Below are 24,047 nucleotides of genomic sequence, written 5' to 3'. Positions count from 1 at the left end.
TCTTCAGAATTCCTATGGTAATTCAATTTACAGATCTATTCACACAACAAGAATGAATCTATTTCATTCAATAGACATTTGTTAACCAGTGGAATACTAGTGTTTCCACCATCATGTTCTCTTCTGTTTCCCTTAAAAGAATACAGCATGAATCGACATCTTGATTTTCCTAGGTCCATAAATTTCCTGGGATGAAGGTCTCTAGAGAAAATGCCATTATTGTACATGTTTGATTACATCATTAATTCCTTTTTCAGGCAATAAGGTCCATGCAGTATATAATTTACAATCTCTGGTTATAATTACAGTTTCCACTGACTTTTATGGAATCTATAAAATCACTGCCAATTAATAGTGGCCAAAGCATTAATGAAAAAAGGTCTTCCTCCAGATCAGAAGCTTGAGAATCCAAAAAATTATGCATCAATTAATTTCACAGAACTATTTTTAGAAAGAGGTCACAGTTAAGGGAGGCAATTAATACAAGATATCCTCTGCTGTCACAGTTGCTTCTTCTATTTTGGTCTTTATCTCAGGAAGGGGAATCTGACTTATGGCTACCACCAGCAAATTTGCTGCATGAGCAGTAGCACTTGCCACACAGATCCAGAAAGATTCTTCATACTGTTCTTCCACAACGACAAACTGAAAGATCTTTTCCTGAAAATTGGCAATTCTGTTGGTGAGGTCATGGAATTTCACAGCCGCCATGAAGCTCCCAATGGCCAAAGCAAGGACGCCACCTAGGACCAAGGGGAGATTCAAAATTCATGTTGGCAATTAAAGACTTCATGGTTCCTTATTTAAATTGTAGCATCTTGGTAAGGACTGAGCCAGACTTGATATAGCCTGAATCAAACCTTTGAAAGCCCCTTGTTAAGTATTGTCCATTTTCTATCTATGAGGGAGTCATACAGCAAAACCATTTTGATTCAGGCTAAGGAGAGGTGAGTCCAGCCAGAATTAGAGAATTTTTTTTTAAAGAAATGAAATCTTATTCTTTTGAAATACCTATAGCAGTATGAACTAGGCTAACAAAGCACTATTAAGTAGAAGTCATATTAAATCTACTCTAATAGATAAGAATCAGTAACTCAGTTGTTTGGAAGGGTTGGTAGTAAGGTATCTGGAAATGGTTCATTCTTGTTAATAGATTAACCTCCTTGCATTTTTAATCACACCATTCATTGGAATTTCAGCCTCGTCTCTTTTGATGTATCCCAAATCCCAAAATTATGGGATCCGTTTCAATTCAGTAAATGATAATCAAGGATCTTTTATGAGCAAGGCACCATGCCTTAGGAGATACAGATAAAAAATAACTTCAACAAATGAATCAGATACAACTTGCTCACCATAGAACATAAATCATAGGATAAAATTAGACGCAGGCCCAGAGTTCCAGGAATTAACAATCTGATGAGGAGACAAGTGTACAAATAAGTATAACATGATATTTTGCTATGTTTTGTTGGCGATTTATATAGTTAGTGACTTGTAAGAATAAATGAGATGGAACTTCTCTTCCCCTTTGCATGCTAACAGAGGAACTTTTGATTTTATATGCTTACTTATAGGGTTTGTAGACTTAGAGCTGGGAGAAACCTTAAAGGTTACATACAGGCTCATCTCTTTATTTTACAGACAAGGAATCTGTGGTTCAAGTTAAGTGTCTTGCCCAGGGAGTAAGTGACAGAGCCATGATATGAATCCATGTCCTCTGACTCCAAATCCAGCATTCTTTCTACAGTGCTGTACTATGGAAACACTTGTATTAAAAAATAAAGAAACTACAAATCCCTAAACACCTGAGGATGTCTCCATGGCCCTCATGGAAAAAAGGCTGGGTTCAAAGAGAGTTTCCAACTATACTGTGTCTCCTTCTACACTTGTCTCTGGATGTCTTTTCCCCTCCATTTCTACTTATTTGTTTGGCATATGGCTTATCACCTCCTTATTTAGCCCAGATTAGATTTTTCCATAGATAAAGAGTAAGGAGAGGAGATAAGAGCAGTAAACAAGTACAAAGAGAAAGGAAAGAAGACAGACCCATATCCCTCCCTTCCTCTGGCTACCTCAGAGTTGTAGTTTTTGCCTTGGGATCCTGTCATAGGATGGAGCACTGGAAGGAACTTTAGAGATCCTACCCCCTCATTTTACAGATAAGAAAAAAATAAGGATTACAGAGGGGTGGATGGTAAGCTGGGGGCATAAACCACTGGCCTCTAATGCCAAATTCCATTCTCTTTTCACTCTGTCCTGCAGTCTCTGCCCATTCTGCTTCTCACCACCCACCTAATTTTGGACTGCCCCCCACACCCCATTGGCAGTCCTTGGAGCAGGGGGATGAAGTTAGGCTGGTCACTGTGAACTGAACAAAAATGGTTACAAGTTCAGGTTGGGGTACTGGAAAGGATGAGCAACGGGGGTCTATTAGAGAGAAGCAAAGACTAGCAATATGCCCTACTCTGTAGAATCAGTCTTATGGTATATTGTATGCCTCCTGGAAAGTCCTCCAAGATTTTCAAGTTCAGTGGTGATTATGTTTTCTCATTCCCAAACGGATTCCACCTTTGGTGGTCAGCACTCTTACCATCATCGATTAATTAATCAATTGTGGTAGGCACTGGGGATACAAGCACAATCCCTACACACAAGGAGCTTACACTCTAGTAGGTAAGCCACCAGCTTTTCTCTTAATATCTTTGCCTGATGTTGCTTGTGTTTTTGTGTTCGTCCTTCGTTGCCAGAGGAAAAAAAAACAAAGTCAAGTTGATGTTACTACTGAGCCTTTAGCTACTGAGCTCCACCCACAGATCCTTCATCATTCCTCCAGCCTCCCTCCTCTCCCCATTTCCTCTCTTCTCCTTAGTCTCAGCTCTTTCAGCATCCTTTTGTCTTGACTTCTCTTCCTTCCCATCCCTCTGTCTCACACCCTGAATCACTCATGAACCCAAAAAACCTTGTGTATATTTTGTGGGTAGACAAAAATAGAGGGATTATTTTAACAACCTGAGTAACTTACAACCATGAAAAGTAGATTTCAATGAATAAATCCAGAGAACATCAGAAACTTAATCTTAAAGAAACAGTATAACAATTTATATAGTAACCATCTTGTAAAGACAAACAACTTTGAAAGACTTAGAACACAATGAAATGATTCTACTGGATTTGTGATGAAACTTGCTGCCTACCTCCTGGTAGAGAAGTTCTGGACTCAGAATTTAGATTGAGATATACACATATATATGTATATATATGTATGATGTATATAGGATGTTTGTATAAATACATGTATAAACATGACATATGATATATGCATGTATATGTATATATACATATGCATATTTATATTTGTGTATTTCATGGTCATTGCAGAAATTACTTTTGCTTAACTGTGCATATTTGAAACGGGTTTTTTATTTTTCTTGCTTCTCAATGCAGGAACAGGCGGTGTTTGGAAGAGGAGGGGAAAAAGGGGAAGGGAGGAGGGAAAGAAGGCAGAATTTGAAAAAAAATAAAATTAGAGAGAAATGAAGACATAGCAAGACATTTTCATGCCTTCTTACAATAAGTTTAACTGTATTTCCAGTGTAGTTTGACAATTCTGTAGACCTGAAGCAATTTAAGAATGTGCCTTACCTGCGAGTACATTCCACAGACATATACCAGCAGGCCCATTTATGGCACGGTATGGGACCTTTATCACATTGAGGACTGCCAATCCCATGCTGACCAGAGCCAGAGCCATGGCCACAAAAAGGAAGATAAGAATCATGACGTGAAGACCAGTGTTCAGCTGTTTCACCATATGAGGAAAGACTGGGGAGAAAGAAACGATCACTGTTGTATTTCATTGGTATTAAAGTGTATACTATGGGTGTATGGTATTTTGGCTGTTTCTTTGTAAAACACAAGTCACATTATGAATGTAGGAATGAATTGGGGAAGGGTCAAAGCAAGCAGGTACCTTTCTAGGAAAAAACATTCCTCCTTTCTTATACTTGATACATGGGTTTATGCTCATTGGGAGGCCAGAACCTCTAGTCTTTAGGCATTAATACATTGCACAAACAGCTAAAAAACAAATGATCACAGGTGGCGATCTAAATTGGCTTGATCTTTTGATCTAGTTATCTTTCCTGAATGCTGATTCATAGCACTCCTTTCTCTTTGTACACTGTTCTTTTTCAAAGGAAGGCTGGCATGAGGGCTAGGTTTTGAGGGCGAGGCTGCTTATGGGCACTGAGCAACCTGAAATATAGATATCATAGGATTTAAAGAAGGACTTGGGAAATCCTCTAGGCCAAGTCCCTCATTTTGTAGATGAGGAGACAGATTCCTAGAGAGGTAACCTGACTTGTATGGGGTCATATAGGTAGAATGGGGCAGATTTGTGCCTTTTGACTCCCAACCCTGTACATTTTCTACTACAATGCATTCCCATGTTACTCCAGCAGGGTATTACCAAATGCTTCCTCTGTAGTTATAACCCTGGTAAGGTATGAAACCTTAATGAGGAATTTTTGTACCTGGGTCCAGAGACATAAAAAGCACCGTCAGAGCAGGAGTTGAGAGATCTGGTGGGGTAGGGGGAGCCTTCAAAGCTAATGGATAGTACCAAGCTGCCACTGTTCTGAAAAGGGAGCAAGTAAATTACTGAGACTAGTTGGGGCTGATCTTCCTCCCAAGGCTCTGAAGTTCTTTTCAGTGATCCTCACCTGGGTCAGGACAGACAGGGCTCCACTTTTGAACCTAACACACTACTTCCTCCCTACTGACCCTCCTCCCTTTTCACAGGTAATCAGAATGAACTGCCATGGAGACTATTCATTCTTTTCCACCATCATCCCGCTAAGGATACTTTGGTCTCCATTTTGGAGGGAGATGCTGAGAATTCTAGGTCCATGACAAGCCTATGGGAAGTAGATAGATATGCCTGGCTCCAACTTCTGCAAGTGTTGAAGGAAGGACAATTTCAGCCACAAGAGGACCAGATGCATAGCCATTCCCAGCCTCTCCCACATAATCTGGGCGATTGGGGAGGAGATGTAGCTTTTATCAGGAGCCTTTTAAATTTGGTGCACCTGGCACAAAGTCCTGGTTTGCCTACCCCGTTTTGAGCTCTGGTACCACACTTAATTTGTTGTTCTTTGTTCCCTCTTCCATTTTTAAGGCTTGTCTCAAACATATGTCCTATAACTTGTTCTGCACCAGTCCCCTAGATATCATAATTGGTGCTATGTTCTCCCTGTATGGATTAGAATAGTAATTGATGCAATGTAGCCAGATTGGGTGCCTTCTACTAAGGAAAGAAGACAGGTGGTGAGAAACAGCTAAAATGACTAATGAATCCATGGGTATAGTCCTTGTCACAAAAGGAATTCTGTCAACCACAGAGTTTATTCTAATCTGACCTATTTATGATTTAAGAGTGCCTCGGGTCTTCTTATCCTAGATTAGTGTCTTTGTAAAAAGCTCAGTCTTTCTTGTGTGTACTTTATTATAAAATCTCCCACAGACCCCAACTCCCTCAGGCCACTGAACGTGTTCTGGACAGAGCTGATTTCTTGGGCTTCTCCTCACAAGAACAAGACTGGAACCCAACAGCAGCAATGAATGCCTGGCATCCATTCATTATGTGTACCATTAATGGTTTCTATGCCATTAACAAAGCCTGAAGTAAGATTTGAGGAGAATTTGAATGTGTTTCTATTTCTTGAGATCCAAAAAACTACTAAATGTAGCTACATAGATATAAAGTAATACTTTTAATTGAGTTAAATTTTGTGGTAGTTTCAATATTTTTCTTCATATCTTTTTGAATTTTTCTGGCCTGAATATTTTTAGAATACAGTGGACTAAAGCTATGATAGAGCTGAGTGGAAGTCATTGTTTCCACCCAAACAGTCATTATATGAAGTGTAAATCTGTAGAAAACCAACAGGAACCTACAGTGATACACAGATGTCATTCATTTTTATCAGTTACCTTGTTCTCATCTTTTTTTGATGGGGTTCAGGTAGAAAGGGTTATGGGAAAAGTTACTATCCTGCTTATTATTCCTTTATATTCAAAGTTCTATAGACTGTTGCACAGGTAGACAAAATTATTATCAGTATTATTATCTTCTACTTCAGCTAAACAACAGACTTTGATACCCGCAGCACAAGTACTGAAACCAGTTTCTCTTAGCTTGTCACTGGTCTCTTCTTGGTTAAAACCAGAGGTCTCTTTTTTGTACTTATCCTTCTGGATATCCCAGTTTCATCTGACACTGTTGACCTAACCCTCCTTTTTTCCATTCCTGCCTTCCATGACACCATGTAATCTTCAATCTTTTGTTATCTGTCTGAAGATCCTCTCCCTATTTCCTTCCTGGTTTAATTTTTCCCTTGTGGAATGAATGTCAAAGGATTCCAAGGTTCACTCCTGAATTCTCTGCTCCTCTCCCTCTACATCCTTCCTTAAAAGAGTCCATCCCATTGGTTTTCAACCATCTCTATGCAGAAGACTCTCCAATGTACAAGTGACCTTGTTTTTTTTTTGAGCCCTATATTTCCACTTATCTCTAGATCTTCCCTTACATGGAGATTTAGTTACAATTTCAGATGACACCTGAAATTTAACACCAGAAAACGTCTTCCCCTCAGTCACTCTTTCCCAGTTTTCACCCCTGCAGTTAGTCATCAGTTTGGGAGCCACTGCTGCCACTCCTTTGTTCTCATTTCTTTGGAGCTTCTATTGGAGTTTGTTCTTGTTCTCTACCCCCTCAACTGCTACACCTCATTCAATTCAATTTAGTTCAACAAACGCTTGGTGCTGTGGCCCTGTCTCAGCTGTCTGGTTGGTCATTCTACCTCCATAAAGTAAGATCAGAGGCTCTGAAGCTGAAAGGAACCTTAGCGATTATCTAGTCCAATTCCCTTGTTTTACAGATGAGGAAACTGAGGTTCACAGTGATTTACCTAAGGTTACATAAATAGCTACATGATTCAAACCCATATTACTCGGTTCCAAAACCCGTATTCTTTACAGTATACTGAACTGGCTTGTAATTTTCTCCATCTAAAGCACAACTATTAGGTAAGTCTTCAAATAATTTTTATGTATTTCCCTCCCCTGCTCAAGGACCTAAAGTCCCTCTTAACTCTTTTATTCACCCATCCATCCATCCATCCAATGGGATGTGCAGATTTAGAGAATGCACCCCAAATGTTCACATAGACTATTTGTGCCCAACCTGTGGTAGAGCATTCTGAGCTCATATTCTTCTGATCAGTTGCAGTCAGGCACACTGTAACTTGACTCTAGCATAGTGATGTCATTTTGGTCTTCTTAGAGAATGGACAACAACCAAGCAACTCTCTCTCTTTCTCTCTCTCTCTGCCTTCCTCTTTCTTTCTTTCTTTTCCTTTCTTTTTCTTTCCTTCTTTCTCTCTCTCTCTCTCTCTCTCTTTCTTTCTTCCTTCCTTTTCAGTACCAAATTCTCTCCCTCCCATTGAGAAGACAAGAAATACTACATCCATTACACACATGATTGACTTTTTTTCAAACACAAACAGCGCCACTGGGTTCTTTAACTATTTGCATTAATTTATCTGCTAGCTTCATTTTATTCTGTTTCATAAAATCTAGAGGTGAAAGGGGCTTTAGAAATCATATAGTTCCACCATTTCACTTAGGAAATAAAGTCTAAGAGAATGGCAGTGACTTGTCCAAGGTCACACAGGTAATAAAGACCAGAGCTGGATTGCATATTCAAGTTCTCTGACTCCAAATTCTCCAAACTGAATGTTTCCATTACGCACCACTGACTCCCTCCCTGTCAAGGTATTAGAGTTTGAGAAGGATGGCAAAAGGCTAACAGGTGTGATGGGGAGGCTTTGAGGGCTCACAAGTGCCCACAGTTATCTAGGAAAAATCAAGACTTGCTTATTAGAGAAGTGGGGTGTGGGAGGCCCCAAATCTGTGCTACAGTTAAAAAAATGCTGGTCTCAAATCCCAGCTCTGCTACTTACTACATGTGTCACTTGGGCTTCTCTAGGCCTCAGTTTCCTAATCTGTAAAATTAGAGGGGCTGGAGTAGATGATCCTATGATCCCCAGGTGTGTATTTCAAAGCAGAATGTGCCAGTGCAAAGAAAAATGTCAGGAGGACAGAATAAGTGTGTGGGAGTAGGGGGAGGTGAGGTGGGAGGAGGAGGGAAGACAGGAGCCTTCCAAAAACTGAAAATTGACAAGTTGAGTGTGCCTAACAGGTACCCCCCGGAGTCTCAGATCCAGAAATACCACTAGATAGGTTATGGAAAAAAAATAGAGAATCCTCCAATCCATTGCAACAAGCATTTATTAAGTTTCATCTATGCTGTGAGACCCCTCCAAACAGTCCCTGATCTCAAGCAGTTTGCATTCTTCTGGTAAGATACAAAGAGTAAACAAATAAACATATACAGAATGGGATGATGAGAGGTTCCGTTAACGACTAACAAGATCAGAAAATGCTTCCCGCAAGAGAGGAAGTGAGTTAAAGGAAGCTAGGGATTCAGTGGAGGTAAAGACAGAGTACCTTGTAGGAGGGGAGGTTTGTGCAGAGAGACAAGGAAATGGAGCCACAAGTTTGGGGAATGGCAAATAGGCCAGATGGACTGAAACACAGGGATTGAAGGGGAGTAATGTGGAATAAACCTGGGAAGGGAAATTGGAGCCAGAGTTTGAAGGGCTTCACACGTCATGTTTATATTTTATCCTAGAGACAATACCGAAGTTTCTGGAGTAGAGGAATACATGGTCAGAATTGGCCTTGACAAGGAAGCAGAAGCTGGATTAAATAGTCCTTCTAGACTCTGCACTGGAGTATAGTTAGGAGGCAATTGTAATCATAGCTAGTATTTTATACAGTGCTTTAAGGTTTTCAGTGTCATTCATAATATCATTTGATTCTCATAATAATCCTATGTTAGATACTACTATTATCCTCATTTTACAGATAAGAAAACTGAGGCCAAGAGAAGTTGTGATAATAGTTCAGGTGAGAGGTAATGACAGCCTGAACTAGTGGGGAGGTTGTATAAGTGAAGGGGAAAGATTCAAGAAACATGTGGAGGTAGAATTGACAAGGCTTGGCAATCTGGCAACATGGCCTTGAAGGGGGGAGGGAAAGAGAAGGGCATAGTAGGAAAATCGAGTTTGTCAATCCTTTATCAGAAGGATAGTGTTGTTCTCTCAACAGAAGTAGGAAAGTTTAGAGGAAGGATGGAATTGGGGAGAAAACAGTGTCTCTGTTTTGAATATATTGAATTTAAGATGCCTACGGAGAACCCAAATAGAGAAGACCAACAAGTCCTTGGTCATTCAAGACAGGAAGGAGTCCAAGGGAGAGACTAGATTTGGATTCATAGTCATAGAGATAACAATTAAACTCATGGGACTGTTTCCCAGTGACTATTACTAGTTACATTAGTTTAAAGAAATGATCTTAGGGTAAGCAAATAAATAGTTCTGGAATTATCAAACCAACTCATCCAGAAGTATTTCTTAAGTGCTCACTATATACCAAGCATGGGGCTAGGTCCTAGAAGAACAAAGATAAAAATGAAATGGTCCTTGACCACACTCCACTAGGGGAAGATAGCAATCATTCAGATAAGTAAAAACAAAATCCAAGCTATGTAAATACAAACCACTTTTGGAGGAGGAAACAATCATGATTTGGGGGAGGGGGATCAGGGAAAACCTCTTGCAGGAGATATTACTTGAGCAGGTCTTCGAAGGGAGTCAGGAATTCCAAGAGGCAGAGATGAGGATCCACCCTTGGCTCGAGAAAGTCTGTGCACCCTGCTGTATAGCTGGCTGTCACTCTGCCACTCAAAGGCGAGCCAGCAAAGGAAAGAAACTGCTCAAGGCTTCCAAACAGAGTTGTATCTAAAACACCCTGAAGAGATGGGTATCTGCCTCATTCTGAAGTTTCTCCAGACCAGGAGATAACCAAATAATTCTGTCCTAACATCCTACTCAAGGCTATTATTATTATTCACTCAGGGGTAAGCTTCTGTTTTTTGGGGGGGGATGATTATTCTCTTTCCCACTGACCTTCCTCAGAGACAAATACACAGTGTATGTTTGCTTGTAGTGAGCATTCCAAACTCAGAAACGGTGGTGGGCTGCTTTACTTTCTGTTGTAGGGGAGACACGTACAACAGCCACCTTAGTCCTATAGTGGAAAAATGGAGGAATGAAGCCCATGTATTTGGCTACCCCACCTTCATGCTCTATTGTCCTGAAATTACAACTACTGTTGCCTGAGGCTTTGTTTTATGTTCAATTGAAAGTGAAGAAAACCCCTCACCACCTTGGTGGTTGCCATGTAGGAAGGCAAAGACAAGAGCCACCCAGGATGAGCAGAATCTGGAGTATTGGAGGGAATATTCTCATCAATGAGATCATGGATCCATTTGTATTTGAATATTACTTTATGCTAAAGTCAGTGAAGGATATATATATACACACACACACATACATATACATGATATGTATGTGTGTACATGCATAACACACACATGCATACACATGATATATGTGTGTATGTGCATGCATATATACACACATATACACACACATACATACACATACACATACACACATATTTGTTGTTGTTTAGTTGTTTCAGTTGTGTCTGACTTTTTGTGACCCCATTTGAGTTTTTCTTGGGAAAGATGCTGGAGCAGTTTGCCATTTCCTTCTTCAAATATACACACACATGTGTATATAAATGTATAAATATGTATGATGTATAAATATTTATGAATAAATGTTTAAATACATGTATATAAATATATACATGTGTATGTATATGCATGAATAATGCATACACGTAATATATACATACACACATATACATATATGTAATACACATACCCATATTATCTGGTTTGTAGATACATAGCACATAGTAAGCACACACACACACATGCATGTCTCCTTTTTTCATAGTTACTTCAGGATATCTATCCAAAGAGTCGACAACTGATGATTATAGGAGGATACGGACCTCCCAGCTAAAACCCCACCTTTCCCAATCTTCCTTAATGTTCCTGCGTTCCCTCCATTGATTCTCTTGAATTTATTCTGTATAGATCTTGTTTGTACACAGTTGTTTGCATGTCTCTCTCCCATTAGACTGTGAGTACCTTGAGGGCATTTAATAGAAGGCCTGGCACATAGTAGGTACTTAATACATGCTTAGTGGTGACTCAGAAATTCTTATTGCCTAACTACCTTTCCTTCTTCTTTCCCAACCACATGGTACACCTGGGCCCTCAGCTAGCCTGCACTATGCCCCACAGCTACTGTTTATTGCCAGACTCCACTGCCATGGGCTCTTTGGGAGGCCACTTTTTTTTAACCCCCTCTGACTTCCATAGGAGTTTGGGCAGGTGTCTCAGAGGGATAGGCTGTCTCCTCTCCTGACCTAACCAAGCCTTCACAGGGCTGTCCTCTGAACTACTGCTGCTGCCCCACAACTACAGCTCTTTATGCAGCATTTCACAATTTTGGGGGGATAGAGGAAGAGAGTATGCATTTATAGGGTGCCTATTATGGGTCTCATTTCATCCTCACAATAACACTTTGTTTATTCACTTTATAGCTGAGGAAACTGAGAGTCTAAGTGACTTGTCAGGGGTGCTGCAGTCATTAAATGTCTGGGGTCAAATTGGAACTCAGGGACTCCCTGACTTGGGCCCTGCCACTACCTAAACAGGTCCTGGTTTAGGAAGCACCTTCCATTTGCACTGTAAATATCATGTATGTACCTAGTTATTTACGTTTCCCCTCATCAGAACATGTGCTCTTTGAGGACAGGAGCTGTTTGTCTCTCTCACAGCCCTAGTGATCAGCATGGTGCCTGACACATAGTAGGTTCTTAATAAATGCTTGTTCACTGACTGATTGATAACATTCATTATCTCATTTGAACTTCACAACCACCCATGACGTAGGTGGTGCAAATATAATGGTTCCTATTTTCTATAATGAGGAAACTGAATGCTTGCCTAATAATCAGAGATGTAAATCGAAGAATTTGGATTTCAACTCTGGTCCCCTGAGTTCAAATTCTGACTTCAAAACCAGTTTTGTTTCTTCTTGTACCCTATTGGTTTAGACTACCTTCAAAGAATATGTTGACTTTCTTAATCAGGTGCTATTGTAAAAATCATATTATTCCTTGTTAAGTATTCACAAGTGAATTTTTGTCTTTGTGAAGCTATTTTCCCAGTTCATGAAATTTAATTGGTACAATCACATTTGTAGGGTCTTGATTCCCTAAAATTAATGAGTTAATTTTTATTAATCTAAAGAATTTTTTAAAAAAATTCCATTAAAACTCTAGTACTAATATTTTTTCTTTCATGGTGGTAACCAAACTGTTAACATCCATTGGCATTCATTTTGTTTATGTTACAATTATCCACCTTGCTACACATTTAATAAGAAGTTCTTTCCGAAGAACTACCAAAAATGACAGATATGAAGACTGTAAGGAAATATCGAAAGGCTTATGTGAAATCATGCAGAAAGGAGGTGGCAGCATCAGGACCACCCTAGGATTACAGATTTAGAGTTCAACTTCCTTATTTTCCTCTTGGGAAAACTGAGGCCAAGTGAGGTTAAGTTCCTAAAATCACAAGTAGTAAATGTCAAATGTGGGAGATGAACCTAGAGTCTTGGGCTCTAGATCCAGTTCTTTTTCAGCTGTATCAGAGACCGCCCCCCCCCGCTTAAGTACACTGACTGTATTAGGGAATAGTAGATGTCCAGAGGTCCTGGTTGACATCTCAGCTCCATGTTACTTAAATTGATCCAGGGTCACAATTATTTCAGTAAAATAGATTCCTTAAGAATAGAAACTGTTTTTTTTTTCTTTTTGTGCCTGGAAAATAGTATGTACTTACTAAATACTTATCAACTGATGAATTAAAATGAGTGGTTTGGGTTAGCTGACCTCCAAGGAGCTTTCTAATTTTACATCTGTGATGATTCTTTGTTAAAAAAAAATCATGGTGACAAAATCAGAGAAAAATAAATAAAAGAGGAAGAAATCAGAAGGCATCATTGATGTTCTTGTAATTGTGAATATTTGGAGTGTGTTTTGTTTTTCATCTCTTAAAATTGTGTCTATTTGCATAGTTGTTTTATCATCAATGGGTTCTAAATCTAGAAAAAAATAATTAAAAAAGAGACTGATATAAATCTGAAAGTCAGGGGACACGATACAGCCAATAGAGATGTTTTTAGCATGAAAAACATGTTTGTTGGTGGTTCCTGTAGGAATCACCTTTTTTTCCCTTCATTAATCTATTTTTTTAAGACAGGCACACTACAGTGTAAAGATTGCCTCCTTCCATTCTTTTGTTAGTAATGTAAGTTCCTCTAGGTTTCTATTTTAATTTTGGTATCCTTTACTTGTGTTTCAAAAATAGACAGATGTTGCTTTTATAGACACAATCAATCATTCTGAAAGCCCTACCATTTGGTTTAACCCTTTCACTGCTGATCTCTGGCCAAGTTAGAGGAAGAAGGGAAAAGGGTATTTGTGGAATGGGAGGGGAGTGTGTGTGTGTGTGTGTGTGTGTGTGTGTGAGTGTGATACCTTTTTTAAACAAAAGAGAAGGGACAGAAAGGCTTAGATGGAAGGAATAATTTGATACCAGGGTGTATTGCCCTATCTGAATCCTTGGGAGCATAGGATTTCAAGTTGGAAGGAATCTAAACTTCATTTAGTCCAACTCCTCATTTTTTGCAGATGAGGAAACTGAGGCTCAAAGAAGGTAAACAAACTGCCCAAGGTCATGCAGGTTCAGTAAGTGGTAGAGTCGGCAGTGAGCCCAGCTCTTTAAACTCCAAATCTATTTCTTTTCACAATCTGTTTCCTTCTGCCTATACTGTACCCTTACCTGATGTTCACCTGTATCCCCTGTGATGCCTCAGTGTTGTGAGGCTCAAATGAGATAGTGGATGTAAAGCACTTTGCAAACCTTACAGCACTATATAAATATCAATTGTATCATTATTACTATCATTATTATTAGCGGGCAGTAGATGGCTTCATTCCCATTTATTGATTTGCTCAAGCCACGTTTAGAACAATACAAGAATATGTTGGTAATAACCAGGTTCTCTGGGGGAAAAGTGTACGTACATACAATTTTAAGTTTGATTTACATTAGTAACATGTTCTTAAGTCTAGACAATCAACAAAATGGTAAATCAAATCCTGGCTTGTAGCAATGGAGGACTTATTCAGTAAATGCTCACAATGAAAGTTTAACAGTCTCTCTTGGAAGCTGCTAATACTCCTGGCCTGTGTCCTTATAGTTTTTAATTTTTATTACAAATTTAACAAACATAAAAAAATATACAAAAGAGGACTGCATATGAAACAGTAAATTTGTTAGTTTTTAAAGCATATATTAAATGCTTAACATGATAGTGTTAATGCCTTCCCTCTGTTAATTATTTCCTATTTGTCCTGTACATAGCCTGCAAATATACAGATTTGTTACTTATACACATATTTTATATATATAAACATCTAGATTTGTTTTACATATATATATATACACACACACACGATTATATACAAATATCTAGGTTTGTTTACAAGGTCCCTTACCATTAAATCGTAAGCTCCCTGAAGACAGAAACTGTTTTTTTGCTTTGCCTCTTTTTATGTCCCCAGGGCTTAGCACAGTAGGAAGCACTTAATAAATACTTATTTCTTGCTTGCTTTATGATCGTGACAAAACTATCTTGCTTGTCTGTGTCCCCTTCTGAACTTCCTTCTTTGCTCTTCTGAACATTTATAAAAAGGTTTTTCTCACCTTTATCACTCTCCACCAACTCTATCTACTTCCACCTCTACTTAACAGAAGCCTTGCCTCAAAACAAATAAGTAAAGTCAAGTAAAACATATCAACACATTGGTCATTCCTGAAAACGTATGGCATACTCTGTACCTCATGTTTAACACGTTTATCGGTCTTCTGAAGTCATGATTGGCTGGTGGATTAATCAGAATTTTGAAGTTTTTTAAAGTTGTTTTCCTTTACATTATTGTGGTTTTGAAAATTGTTTTCCTTCTTCTGATTGTTTAATTTTGTGTTAGTTCATACAAGTTCTTCCCAGTCTTCTTTGAATCATTCATATTCATCATTATTTACTGATATTCTCAAGAAGAGGGGATCACATTTACCAGTACCTTCCTCCTGTGTCTCTTAGAGATTACAGGATTTCATAACTTGACTCTAATCTATCTCTCTAGATTGATTTCACATTCTTCTCCATCATGTACTCTTCCTTCTTGTTGGTCCCTGTACACAGTACTCTACCTACTGCCTCTGCATAGGATGTTACCTCGTGTCTGGAATCAGAGCTTAAGGGGACCTCTGAAGGGGACCTCACCTAATCACCTAATCCAATACCATAATTTTCCTTTTAAGGAAACTGAGGCCCCAAGGGTTCAAGTGACTTGCTCAAGGTCACTTAAGTGATGTCAGAGATGGGATTTGAACCTGGGTCCTCTGACTCCCCAGAGAATACGCTTCCCACTCTGCTATCCTATATCCTATCTCTTAACATCCCTAGTTATACTGACAGTCTAATGTTACCTCCTACATCAGGGTTTCCTGATCCCCCCTCCAGCTGTTAGTAATTTCCCTGTTCCTCCGACATTATTTGGTATATGTTTGTGTATGTATATGTGTGTGTATATATATGTATATTTATATATATGTATGTATATACACACTCATCTGTGTACTTGTTGTTCCCTCTCCCCCCTGTTCCGTATAATATAAATTTTTGCCTTTTTTTGTATCCCAGTGCCTACTAGTGCAGTGCCTAGCACACTGTAGGAGGTGAGTAACTGTTTGTTGAATTTAATTTAACAAGATATTTAGAACCAGGATGGGTCTTATAAGTTATCTACCTCAGTGGTCCCCTATATTTTTGTTCTGTGAACCCCATCTTACAACACGAAAGTGTTATGAACTTTCAGGATAATTTAATATACTTATTATAATATTCTGCAATTATTTACTACTTAAGGCTCCATTAAAGATTTTTAGTATGATCTCCTGGGACTGCTGTCATGAACACCCAAGAGATCTGTGAACCACTAAATGGACCCACTTAATAGGAACCACTGATCAAACCCAAGACATGTATTTTGCTCAAATAGGAAAGATTGATGAGTAAATTCTTTAGGAAACTCCGCCCACCCCCAACACCTGTCTATAACTTAGTAGATAAGTCTTAGGGACTTGCTGTGGATGTGCCCAGGGACCTCTTCCTATCTATACACTTTCTTGGTGATTTCACCAGCTGTCATGGATTCAATTATTGTCTTAATACAGATGACTTCCAAGTCTATAATGTCTTCCCAAACCTGATCTCTTTCCTGAGCTCTGGTTTCTATCTCTGACTGCTTGTTGGAAGGTTCAAAATGGATGTCCCAGAGTCATCTTAAACTCACCATGTCCCAAACAATTCATTGTCTTTTCCCCCATAACTTCCCTATTTCAGGAGGGAGGGGGAGGGCCACTATTCTTCCAGTTATCCAGGTTCACAACTTCAGAGTCACCCTCAGCATCTCTTCCATACTCCTGTCTTTCCAATAACTTGCCAAGTTTGGCTGATTTTACCTGCACCACATCTCTTACATCCATCTATCTATTCCTTTCCTCTTCTCATATGACCACTACCTTAATTCAGGCTCTCATCTCTTGCTTATATTATTTCAATAGTCTCTTAATTGATCTTTACATGTCTACCCTCTTCCCTCTCTAAAGCATCCTCTCAAACCTGCCAAAGTGGTATTCATAAGGTCCAAGTCTGACATATCATCCCAGTAACCATTTCTCTCCCCTCTACGCTGCCTCTAGAAGCTTCTTTGCTTGGCATGTAAAGCCTTTTACAACCTGGTTGCAGCTTACCTTTCCAGGTTTATTATACATGATTCTTCCTCACATATCCTACTGCCCAATCAAATCTACCTTCTTGCTGTTTCTCAAATGTGGCATTCCATTCCCCTCATCTGGGCCATGGCCAGGCTGTCACCTGTACTTGGATGGCATTCCCTACACACCTCAGCCTCTTAGACTGCCCAGCTTCTTTCAAAGCCTAGCTTAAATGGTCACTTCCTATACAAAGCCCTTCCTGATCCCTCCAGCTAGCAGAGTCTATTCAATGAAATCCCCTTTATTCACTTTGTTTATATGCAATATCAACTTATGTTTGTACTTTATTATTTACTTCCCCCCACCCTCTTCTCCCAGTAGAATGTAAGCTTCTTGGGAATAAACACGGTTTTATTTTTAAAGAAAATTTAACAACCCCATTGCCTAGCATAGCAAATACCTGGAAGATAGTGGGTGTACAATAAATGCTTGTGGAGTGACTGATTACATTTGTTAAGAAACTCATTGGAGAGGATGCTGTTACCAAGTATTAAAGGTGGCTTATGAATGTAGGTATTCCTGACTCTAGGCCTAGCACTCTGGTATCCACTACAGCCATGCTGCCTCTTTTCATTTCATAGATGAGGAAAATGGGGCCCAGAGAAGAGAACTGTTTATATGTACACAAGGAATAAGTATGAGGTCACTCACATAGGTAGTAAACACAGACAGTGTTCAAATTCAGGTCCTTTACCCTCTTTCCATTAAACTACCTTGTCTCGTGTGTATATGTGTGTGTGTGTGTGTGTGTGTGTGTCTTCTCATACAGACATATCCCTGTAATTAAATGTGGTCACAGAAACTTACCCATATCTCAATTTAAAAAATTCTCTACCATTTTACATTCTTAAATAATAGCAGCTCATGTTTATGTATCCCTATAATTTGCAAAGCACTTTCTTCACAACAGTCCTTAAGGGGTAGGTAGAACAAGTATTATCACCCTCATTTTATAGATGAGGAAACTGAGGTTCAGCCAGGTGAAGTGACTTGTTGAAAACCACACACCCATTCAGTGCCAGAAGACTTCTGACTCACAATCTAGTGTTCTTCCCACCAATAATAATTATGATAATAACTCACATCTCTTTGAAGTTTATGGCAGTATACTGCCCTTGCTCTCATGGAAAGCACTGGGAATTTCCATTGGCTATTTCTCTGCCTGGAATAGCTTCCCTGCTCATCTTTTCTTCCTGGCTATGGGGGCTTCCTTCAAGTCCTAGCTTCCATCCCATCTTCTAGGAGATCCACCTTAATGCTAGTGTCTTTCCTCTCTTGTTTATTTTCAATTTATTCTGTATATAGCTTGTTTGTACAGTTGTTTACATGTTGTCGCCTTCATTCCACTCTGACCTTCTTGAAGAACAAGATGTGTTTTGCCTTTCCTTGTATCCCTGTTGTTTTCTTAGATAGTGCCAGGCACATAGCTGGCACTTAATAAACACTTATATGAGTGACCAACTGACTTACTGACAGTTTAGCACATAGTCTGGCCCACTGGGTGACCTCCCAGTAAAGATTTCTTCCCTCAGGAGACAAATGAATGCTACATTTAATAAAATGTACTACTTTAAAAAGTTTTAAATAAAAACCAGTTCCCATGGCATGCTGGGAAACACATGATACTCACTGGTAAATCGGGAATGCCTGCTACCCAGCCCACATTGCCGCACTTTGCAGCCCCGGAAGAGTCCGTAGTAAATGTCTCCAATGAATTTAACTAGCTCTGGATCTGTGGCATTGACCAGATCGACTCCAGTCTGACAGAGGATCTTCCCACTCATCCACTTGGGGACTGCCAGAGCAATGATGATCAATAGGAAGGAGGAGAAGCTCAGCAGGGAGGCCAAGCCGAACCACGTCTTCTTAAAACATCCAGGCATCCTAGTGGTTTGAAGAAATCATCCCTGAGGCCCCTTGGTGGCAGCAAGGGACAGCAGCATTTCGTGGGTACTGGGAAATCCTGGGGTCCAATGTCAGCTTTTCAATGCAGGACATTTTGAAGTGTGTTTTTCCCCCTTTTCCCTTGCTGCCCAAACACATGTTTACTATGACAACATCCTGAAATGGTTGCAACCACAGCCTTCATTAGACTCAAGTGGGCAGAGAGGGTGGTATTTGTTCCTGAAGGAAGTAACCCTATATCAGCCTCCGACTAGTGTTTCAGAGGATGGTTTAATTGTCCCTTGTTTTAAATATTCAAATGACACTGGGGTGCTTATCCTAAGTACTTGAAAGTCATTATGGGGCAAAACTAAGGAGATGAGATTGTAAAGAAATGTTAACAGGTATGAACAAAGCTAAGGAGGAAAAATCAAGTGAATTGGCACAAGAATTTTGCAGACAATGAAACTGTATCAAATGTCATCTCTTTTATTTCTGCCAAGACCTTTCTCTCTTTCTCTAAATGTCACAGCTGTCAGATCTCTTAGGACAACTAATAACACGAGGAAATGACCTTCCTTTCTCCAAGATATTCAACTGAAGTGTATAAACAGTGCTTTATGAGACCTGGATTTATCACTGGGTGAATCTTCTGAGTGTAAAATTGCAACATAAATCACTTTATGTATTCATGGCTTTGAGCAGACAGAGAAGTACGTGTATTAGAAAGAGCACTAGCCTTGGAGGAAAACAATTCTAGCTTTGGCACAAAATAGCTTAGTTAAATGACAAGTCACTTAACCTCTCTGACCATCAGTTTCCTCATCTGTAAACTGGGGCTGATGATACCTACAATAGCTGCCTCATGGGGCTGTCAGGAGGACAGCAACTTGTAAAAGTTAGATATACATGGGCATTATCCCATTGTCCGTCTCTATAAAGGTAGAGGAAATAGATTGCCCTGTGACAGTTAGAGGGGTGTCTCTCTCAGTTATTGCTGGCAAGAATTTTGCCAGAGTCCTCCTTAATAGGCAGATCCTGGAAGATGGTCATCTACCTGAGAACCAGTGTGGCTTCAGAAAGGGTCGAGGAATAGTTGAGATGGTGTTTGTTGCCTGACAACTCCAGGAGAAATGCCAGGAGCAGAGGAGAGGTCTGTGCACAAAGTTTGTAGATATGACCAAGGCCTTTGATACTGTTAGTCGTGAAGGTTTATGGAAAATTATGTCAAAATTTGGTTGCCCAGAGAAGTTCATCAGTATTGTATGTCAGTTTCATGATGGCATGCTGGCCCTTGCTCAAGGACAATGTTCTTGTGCCTTCCCAGTCACCAATGGAATGAAACAAGGCTGTGTGCTTGCTCCCATGCTTTTTAGCATGTGTTTTCAGTCACGTTGTTAAATGTTTTCAGTAAGGATGAACATGTGTGAAGGCAAGCAAAGTAGGATCTTTTGCTCTTTTTGTTTTAGTATAAAGTGCCTCTGATTGAATAATGTGATTAAAGATCATCTTCCCCACACATTAACAGACCTGGGAATATTTGTAGGAATGCCCCCACTTTTTGTTAATAAGGCACTAGTTCTCAAGGGTTGTGAGGCCTTCTGGCTCTAAAAAGTATAGGTTTTAATTTGGGTCTTAATAAGGCACTAGTTCTCAAGGGTTGTGAGGCCTTCTGGCTCTAAAAAGTATAGGTTTTAATTTGGGTCTTACTGATTGGAAGTGTTTGTTTGGCCAGAGGAGACTCTAGGCAGTGGCTAAGGAGCCCCTGGCTTTGAAACCCAGATGCTGGTGCTTCCCTCTTTGGTAACTATTGGATCTGTCTGTTTGTCTGTCAGACATTTGGAAGCATGTCTGTTGACTTTTGATTTCTCTGTATTTTCTCTGAAGTTCAGGGTGCTGACTTTTCCCCCTGAACTAAGTGAATGATACATGTGCTTGGTTAAAGTGATTGTTGACCCCTCAAAAGTTGTTTTCCTTTTATAAATGCAGATCTAAGAATCTGTGATAGCAGGCCCCCTGTGTATGTTGGGGTGCTTAACTGATACAACATGGCATCAAGGTCACCTACTACACTGATGGTAAATTCTTCAACTTGAAAAGGCTACAAGCCAAGACCAAAGTGTTGGTGCATGATTTTCTGTTTGCTGATGATTGTGCACTCAGTGCAGCCTCTGAAGCTGAGATGCAACAAAGTATGGATCAATTCTCTGCTGCTTTTGTTAATTTTGGCCTAACAATCAACACCAAGAAAACACACGTGCTCCATCAGTCACCACTACACCATTCATATGAGGAACCATTGATTATAGCAAATGGAGAAGTTTTGAATGCTGTGGGTAAGTTTACTTACCTAGGCAGTATACTTTCTAGGGATGTACACATTGATAATGAGGTTGACACATGCATTGCCAGAGCTAGCTTACTGGGAGGCTCCAAAGGAACATAGACTGACTACCAAACTGAAGGTCCACAGAGCCGCTGTGCTGACCTCATTGTTGTATGCCTGTGAAACTTGGACCGTATACCAGTAATATGCCAGGAAACTGAATTGTTTCCATTAGAATTGTCTTAGGAAGAGTCTGAAGATCTCTTGGCAGGATGAGGTACCAGACGCTCGATTTAAACTGCCAAAAGTCCGGAAGCAAATGATTTGATATAGATAAGAAAGCAAGGCATGGACACAGGTTATGCTGGGATCTGAACCCAGATCCCCCCAAGTCCATTGCTTTGTTATTCCACATAATACTCACACTGCATAATAATGTCAGATTCATACAGTGTTTTATGGCTACAACATATCTTCCATATATGATCTCACGTGATGTTTACTAAACCTGGAATAATTTTGGTATCATTTTTCCTAGTTTTCAGATGAGATAATTGAAGCTCAGATTGGGTAAGCAACTTGAACTAGGCAAAATAGCCAGTAACTGAGGATTGTGGGCTTGAACCTGGCCTATGTCTTTTAACTCCAAGCACAGCATTTATTCTACTGCATGCCAGAAGAACACCTGGCAAAAGTGCACCTTGGCTGTGGCTGATATTAGGAGAAACAAAACACATAAAACTAGGGACATTCTGAAATTATGGTATGTCTAGGGTAAATGACTATGTTTTGACAATCTTCTACAGAAGACATGTAAATGAAATAGTAATTATGATTACATGCATATAATGTTCAATTCATATAATTAGATGAAGGAAGAAATATTTCTTATTGGGGGAGGGGGTTCTTAATCTGGGGGCCATGAACTGGTTTTAAACATTTTGATAACTTTTTCAATATAATTGGTTTCCTTTGTAATCCTACATACATTTATTTTATGCATTTAAAAACATTCTGAAAAAGGATCCAGAGGCTCCATGAGAATGCCACAGTTCCACGACACACACACAAAAAGATTAAGTAGCCCTGGATGGGGGGAATCTAGGAAGGTTTTATGGAGGAGGTGATATTTAACTTGGATGTGAAGGATGTTAATAAGTGAAGATAGGGGAGCAGAATATTTCAGCTATAGGGAATCCACATTTAAATTGCTTTCTCTGGACAAAGGAGAGCTCTGTGGACCATTCCTTTCATTTTTCTCGTGGATAAGACAGACAATAGCCTTTTAAATATTATGTCTACTTCTTATTTATCATATACGTACTTAAGGGGCAGTTAGGAGGCACGGTGGATAGAGTGCTTGGCCTGGAGTCAGAAAGACTCTTCTTTCTGAATTCAAACATGGCATCAGACACTAGCTGTGTGATCCCGGGTTTAATCTTGTTTGCCTCAGTTTCCTCATCAGTAAAATGAACTGGAGATGGAAATAGCAAACCATTCCAGTATCTCTGCCAAGAAAATCCCAATAAGGGGTCATGAAGACTGAGACATGACCAAAAAACCGACTGAATAACAATGTTACCTACTTAAATTTTTATGTGCTTGGATAACATCTTTAATGTGTCTATGATTGGAAGCCACCAAACACTTATTTTTAGGGCTTACCCTACCTGCATTATTTTCATTTATTTTTCCCACTTCACTTAGAGCTCATAGATCTAGAGTTGGAAGGAAACTTAGAGTCCAGTTACATCAGAAGTTCTTAACCTGAGACCGATGAACTACTCTTTTTAGAACAAAGAATTTTTTATAAATAGTATCTCAATATTGTTTCCTTTGCAATCCTATATATTATACTTACATATTTAAAAACATTATTCTAAGAAAGGGTTCTACAGGCTCTCGTCGCACTTCCATGATACAAAAAACATTAAGAACTCCTGATCTAGACCAACCTTTTCACTTTACCGAAGAGGAAACTGAGACCTAAGGAAGCTAAGTGATTTGTCCTTCATGGAAGCACTTTTAAAAGTGGAATTTTAAATTCAAGTCTTTTGACTCCAGAGTCATTGTTCCTTCCATTGTATCCCAAAGGTGGAGATGGGAAGGGTTATAATCATCTATTTCATGGTGTTGTAGGATTCAAATGAGATAATGTATTTAAAGCTCTTCATAAGCAATGAAAGGTTGGAAAAATGTAACCATTAGGTGGCACTGGAAACAACTAATTTGATCCTATTCACTAAAAGAAGCAGGATGGGGGAAGCCAGTCTTTTCCTTGGGCTATGTGTCCCTCTAACTGGGGAGGGAGCCAATTCCAGTCTATCCATGTTTCTTAGATAGCGAACCATCTTCTCCACTTCATCTCTGTCTCTCTCTGAGTTGCCCCATTGGTCTTGTTACTTTACAGGGTACAGTTAGTATGGCTTTACCCAAACAAAATAGCTCTGAGCCCCTATCCCATCAGCAAATCCCCACCTCTTTCCTGAATCAACTATAATTTGCAGAGTCTTTAGTGGTCATGTTATAATGATATATTCTACTTGATAACAAATATAATATCTAAGCTTAAATAAAATACCTATATTTTACACATAGGTACATATTTTTATATTTAGGTACAGAATCAATAAAAGGAATAAAATAACACATAACAGAATACCTACCAAAGCTTGCAGCTTTTTTCACACTCAGGAAATCTTTAACCAGTTTATAGACACACTCCCAAACCAGGAGCTCTGAGAAAAACAGAGTTCCTGTCCCTATTGTCTGCTTGAGATGTATCATGTAGCCCTATCTGTCTCCTCAGCTCTCCTT

At 39.4% G+C, this 24,047-nt stretch overlaps 1 protein-coding gene across 1 annotated transcript; it reads right to left on the bottom strand.

Moving 5' to 3' along the window:
* Positions 1-477: 477 nt before the first annotated feature.
* Positions 478-18,903, bottom strand: CLRN2 (clarin 2). The gene is made up of 3 exons (XM_072618868.1): positions 18,651-18,903; positions 3,646-3,825; positions 478-743 (listed from the first exon to the last, which is right to left on the bottom strand). The coding sequence occupies exons 1-3, from the start codon at positions 18,901-18,903 to the stop codon at positions 478-480; spliced, it is 699 nt and encodes a 232-aa protein (XP_072474969.1).
* Positions 18,904-24,047: the final 5,144 nt, after the last annotated feature.

The sequence above is a fragment of the Notamacropus eugenii genome, chromosome 6 (genome assembly GCF_028372415.1).
Source record: "Notamacropus eugenii isolate mMacEug1 chromosome 6, mMacEug1.pri_v2, whole genome shotgun sequence".
Taxonomy (NCBI): Eukaryota; Metazoa; Chordata; class Mammalia; order Diprotodontia; family Macropodidae; genus Notamacropus; species Notamacropus eugenii.
This window is presented reverse-complemented; position numbering and strand designations above follow the sequence as displayed.

What these genes read in the sequence shown, in the direction of transcription:
- CLRN2 (XM_072618868.1), bottom strand. Translation starts at nt 18,903, where the DNA reads ATGCCTGGATGTTTTAAGAAGACGTGGTTCGGCTTGGCCTCCCTGCTG. An exon ending in CAGGCATTCCCGATTTACCA is followed by an intron (nt 3,826 to 18,650) that starts GTGAGTATCATG and finishes CTTTCTCCCCAG; the next exon opens with TCTTTCCTCATATGGTGAAA. An exon ending in TCTGTGGAATGTACTCGCAG is followed by an intron (nt 744 to 3,645) that starts GTAAGGCACATT and finishes CCTTGGTCCTAG; the next exon opens with GTGGCGTCCTTGCTTTGGCC.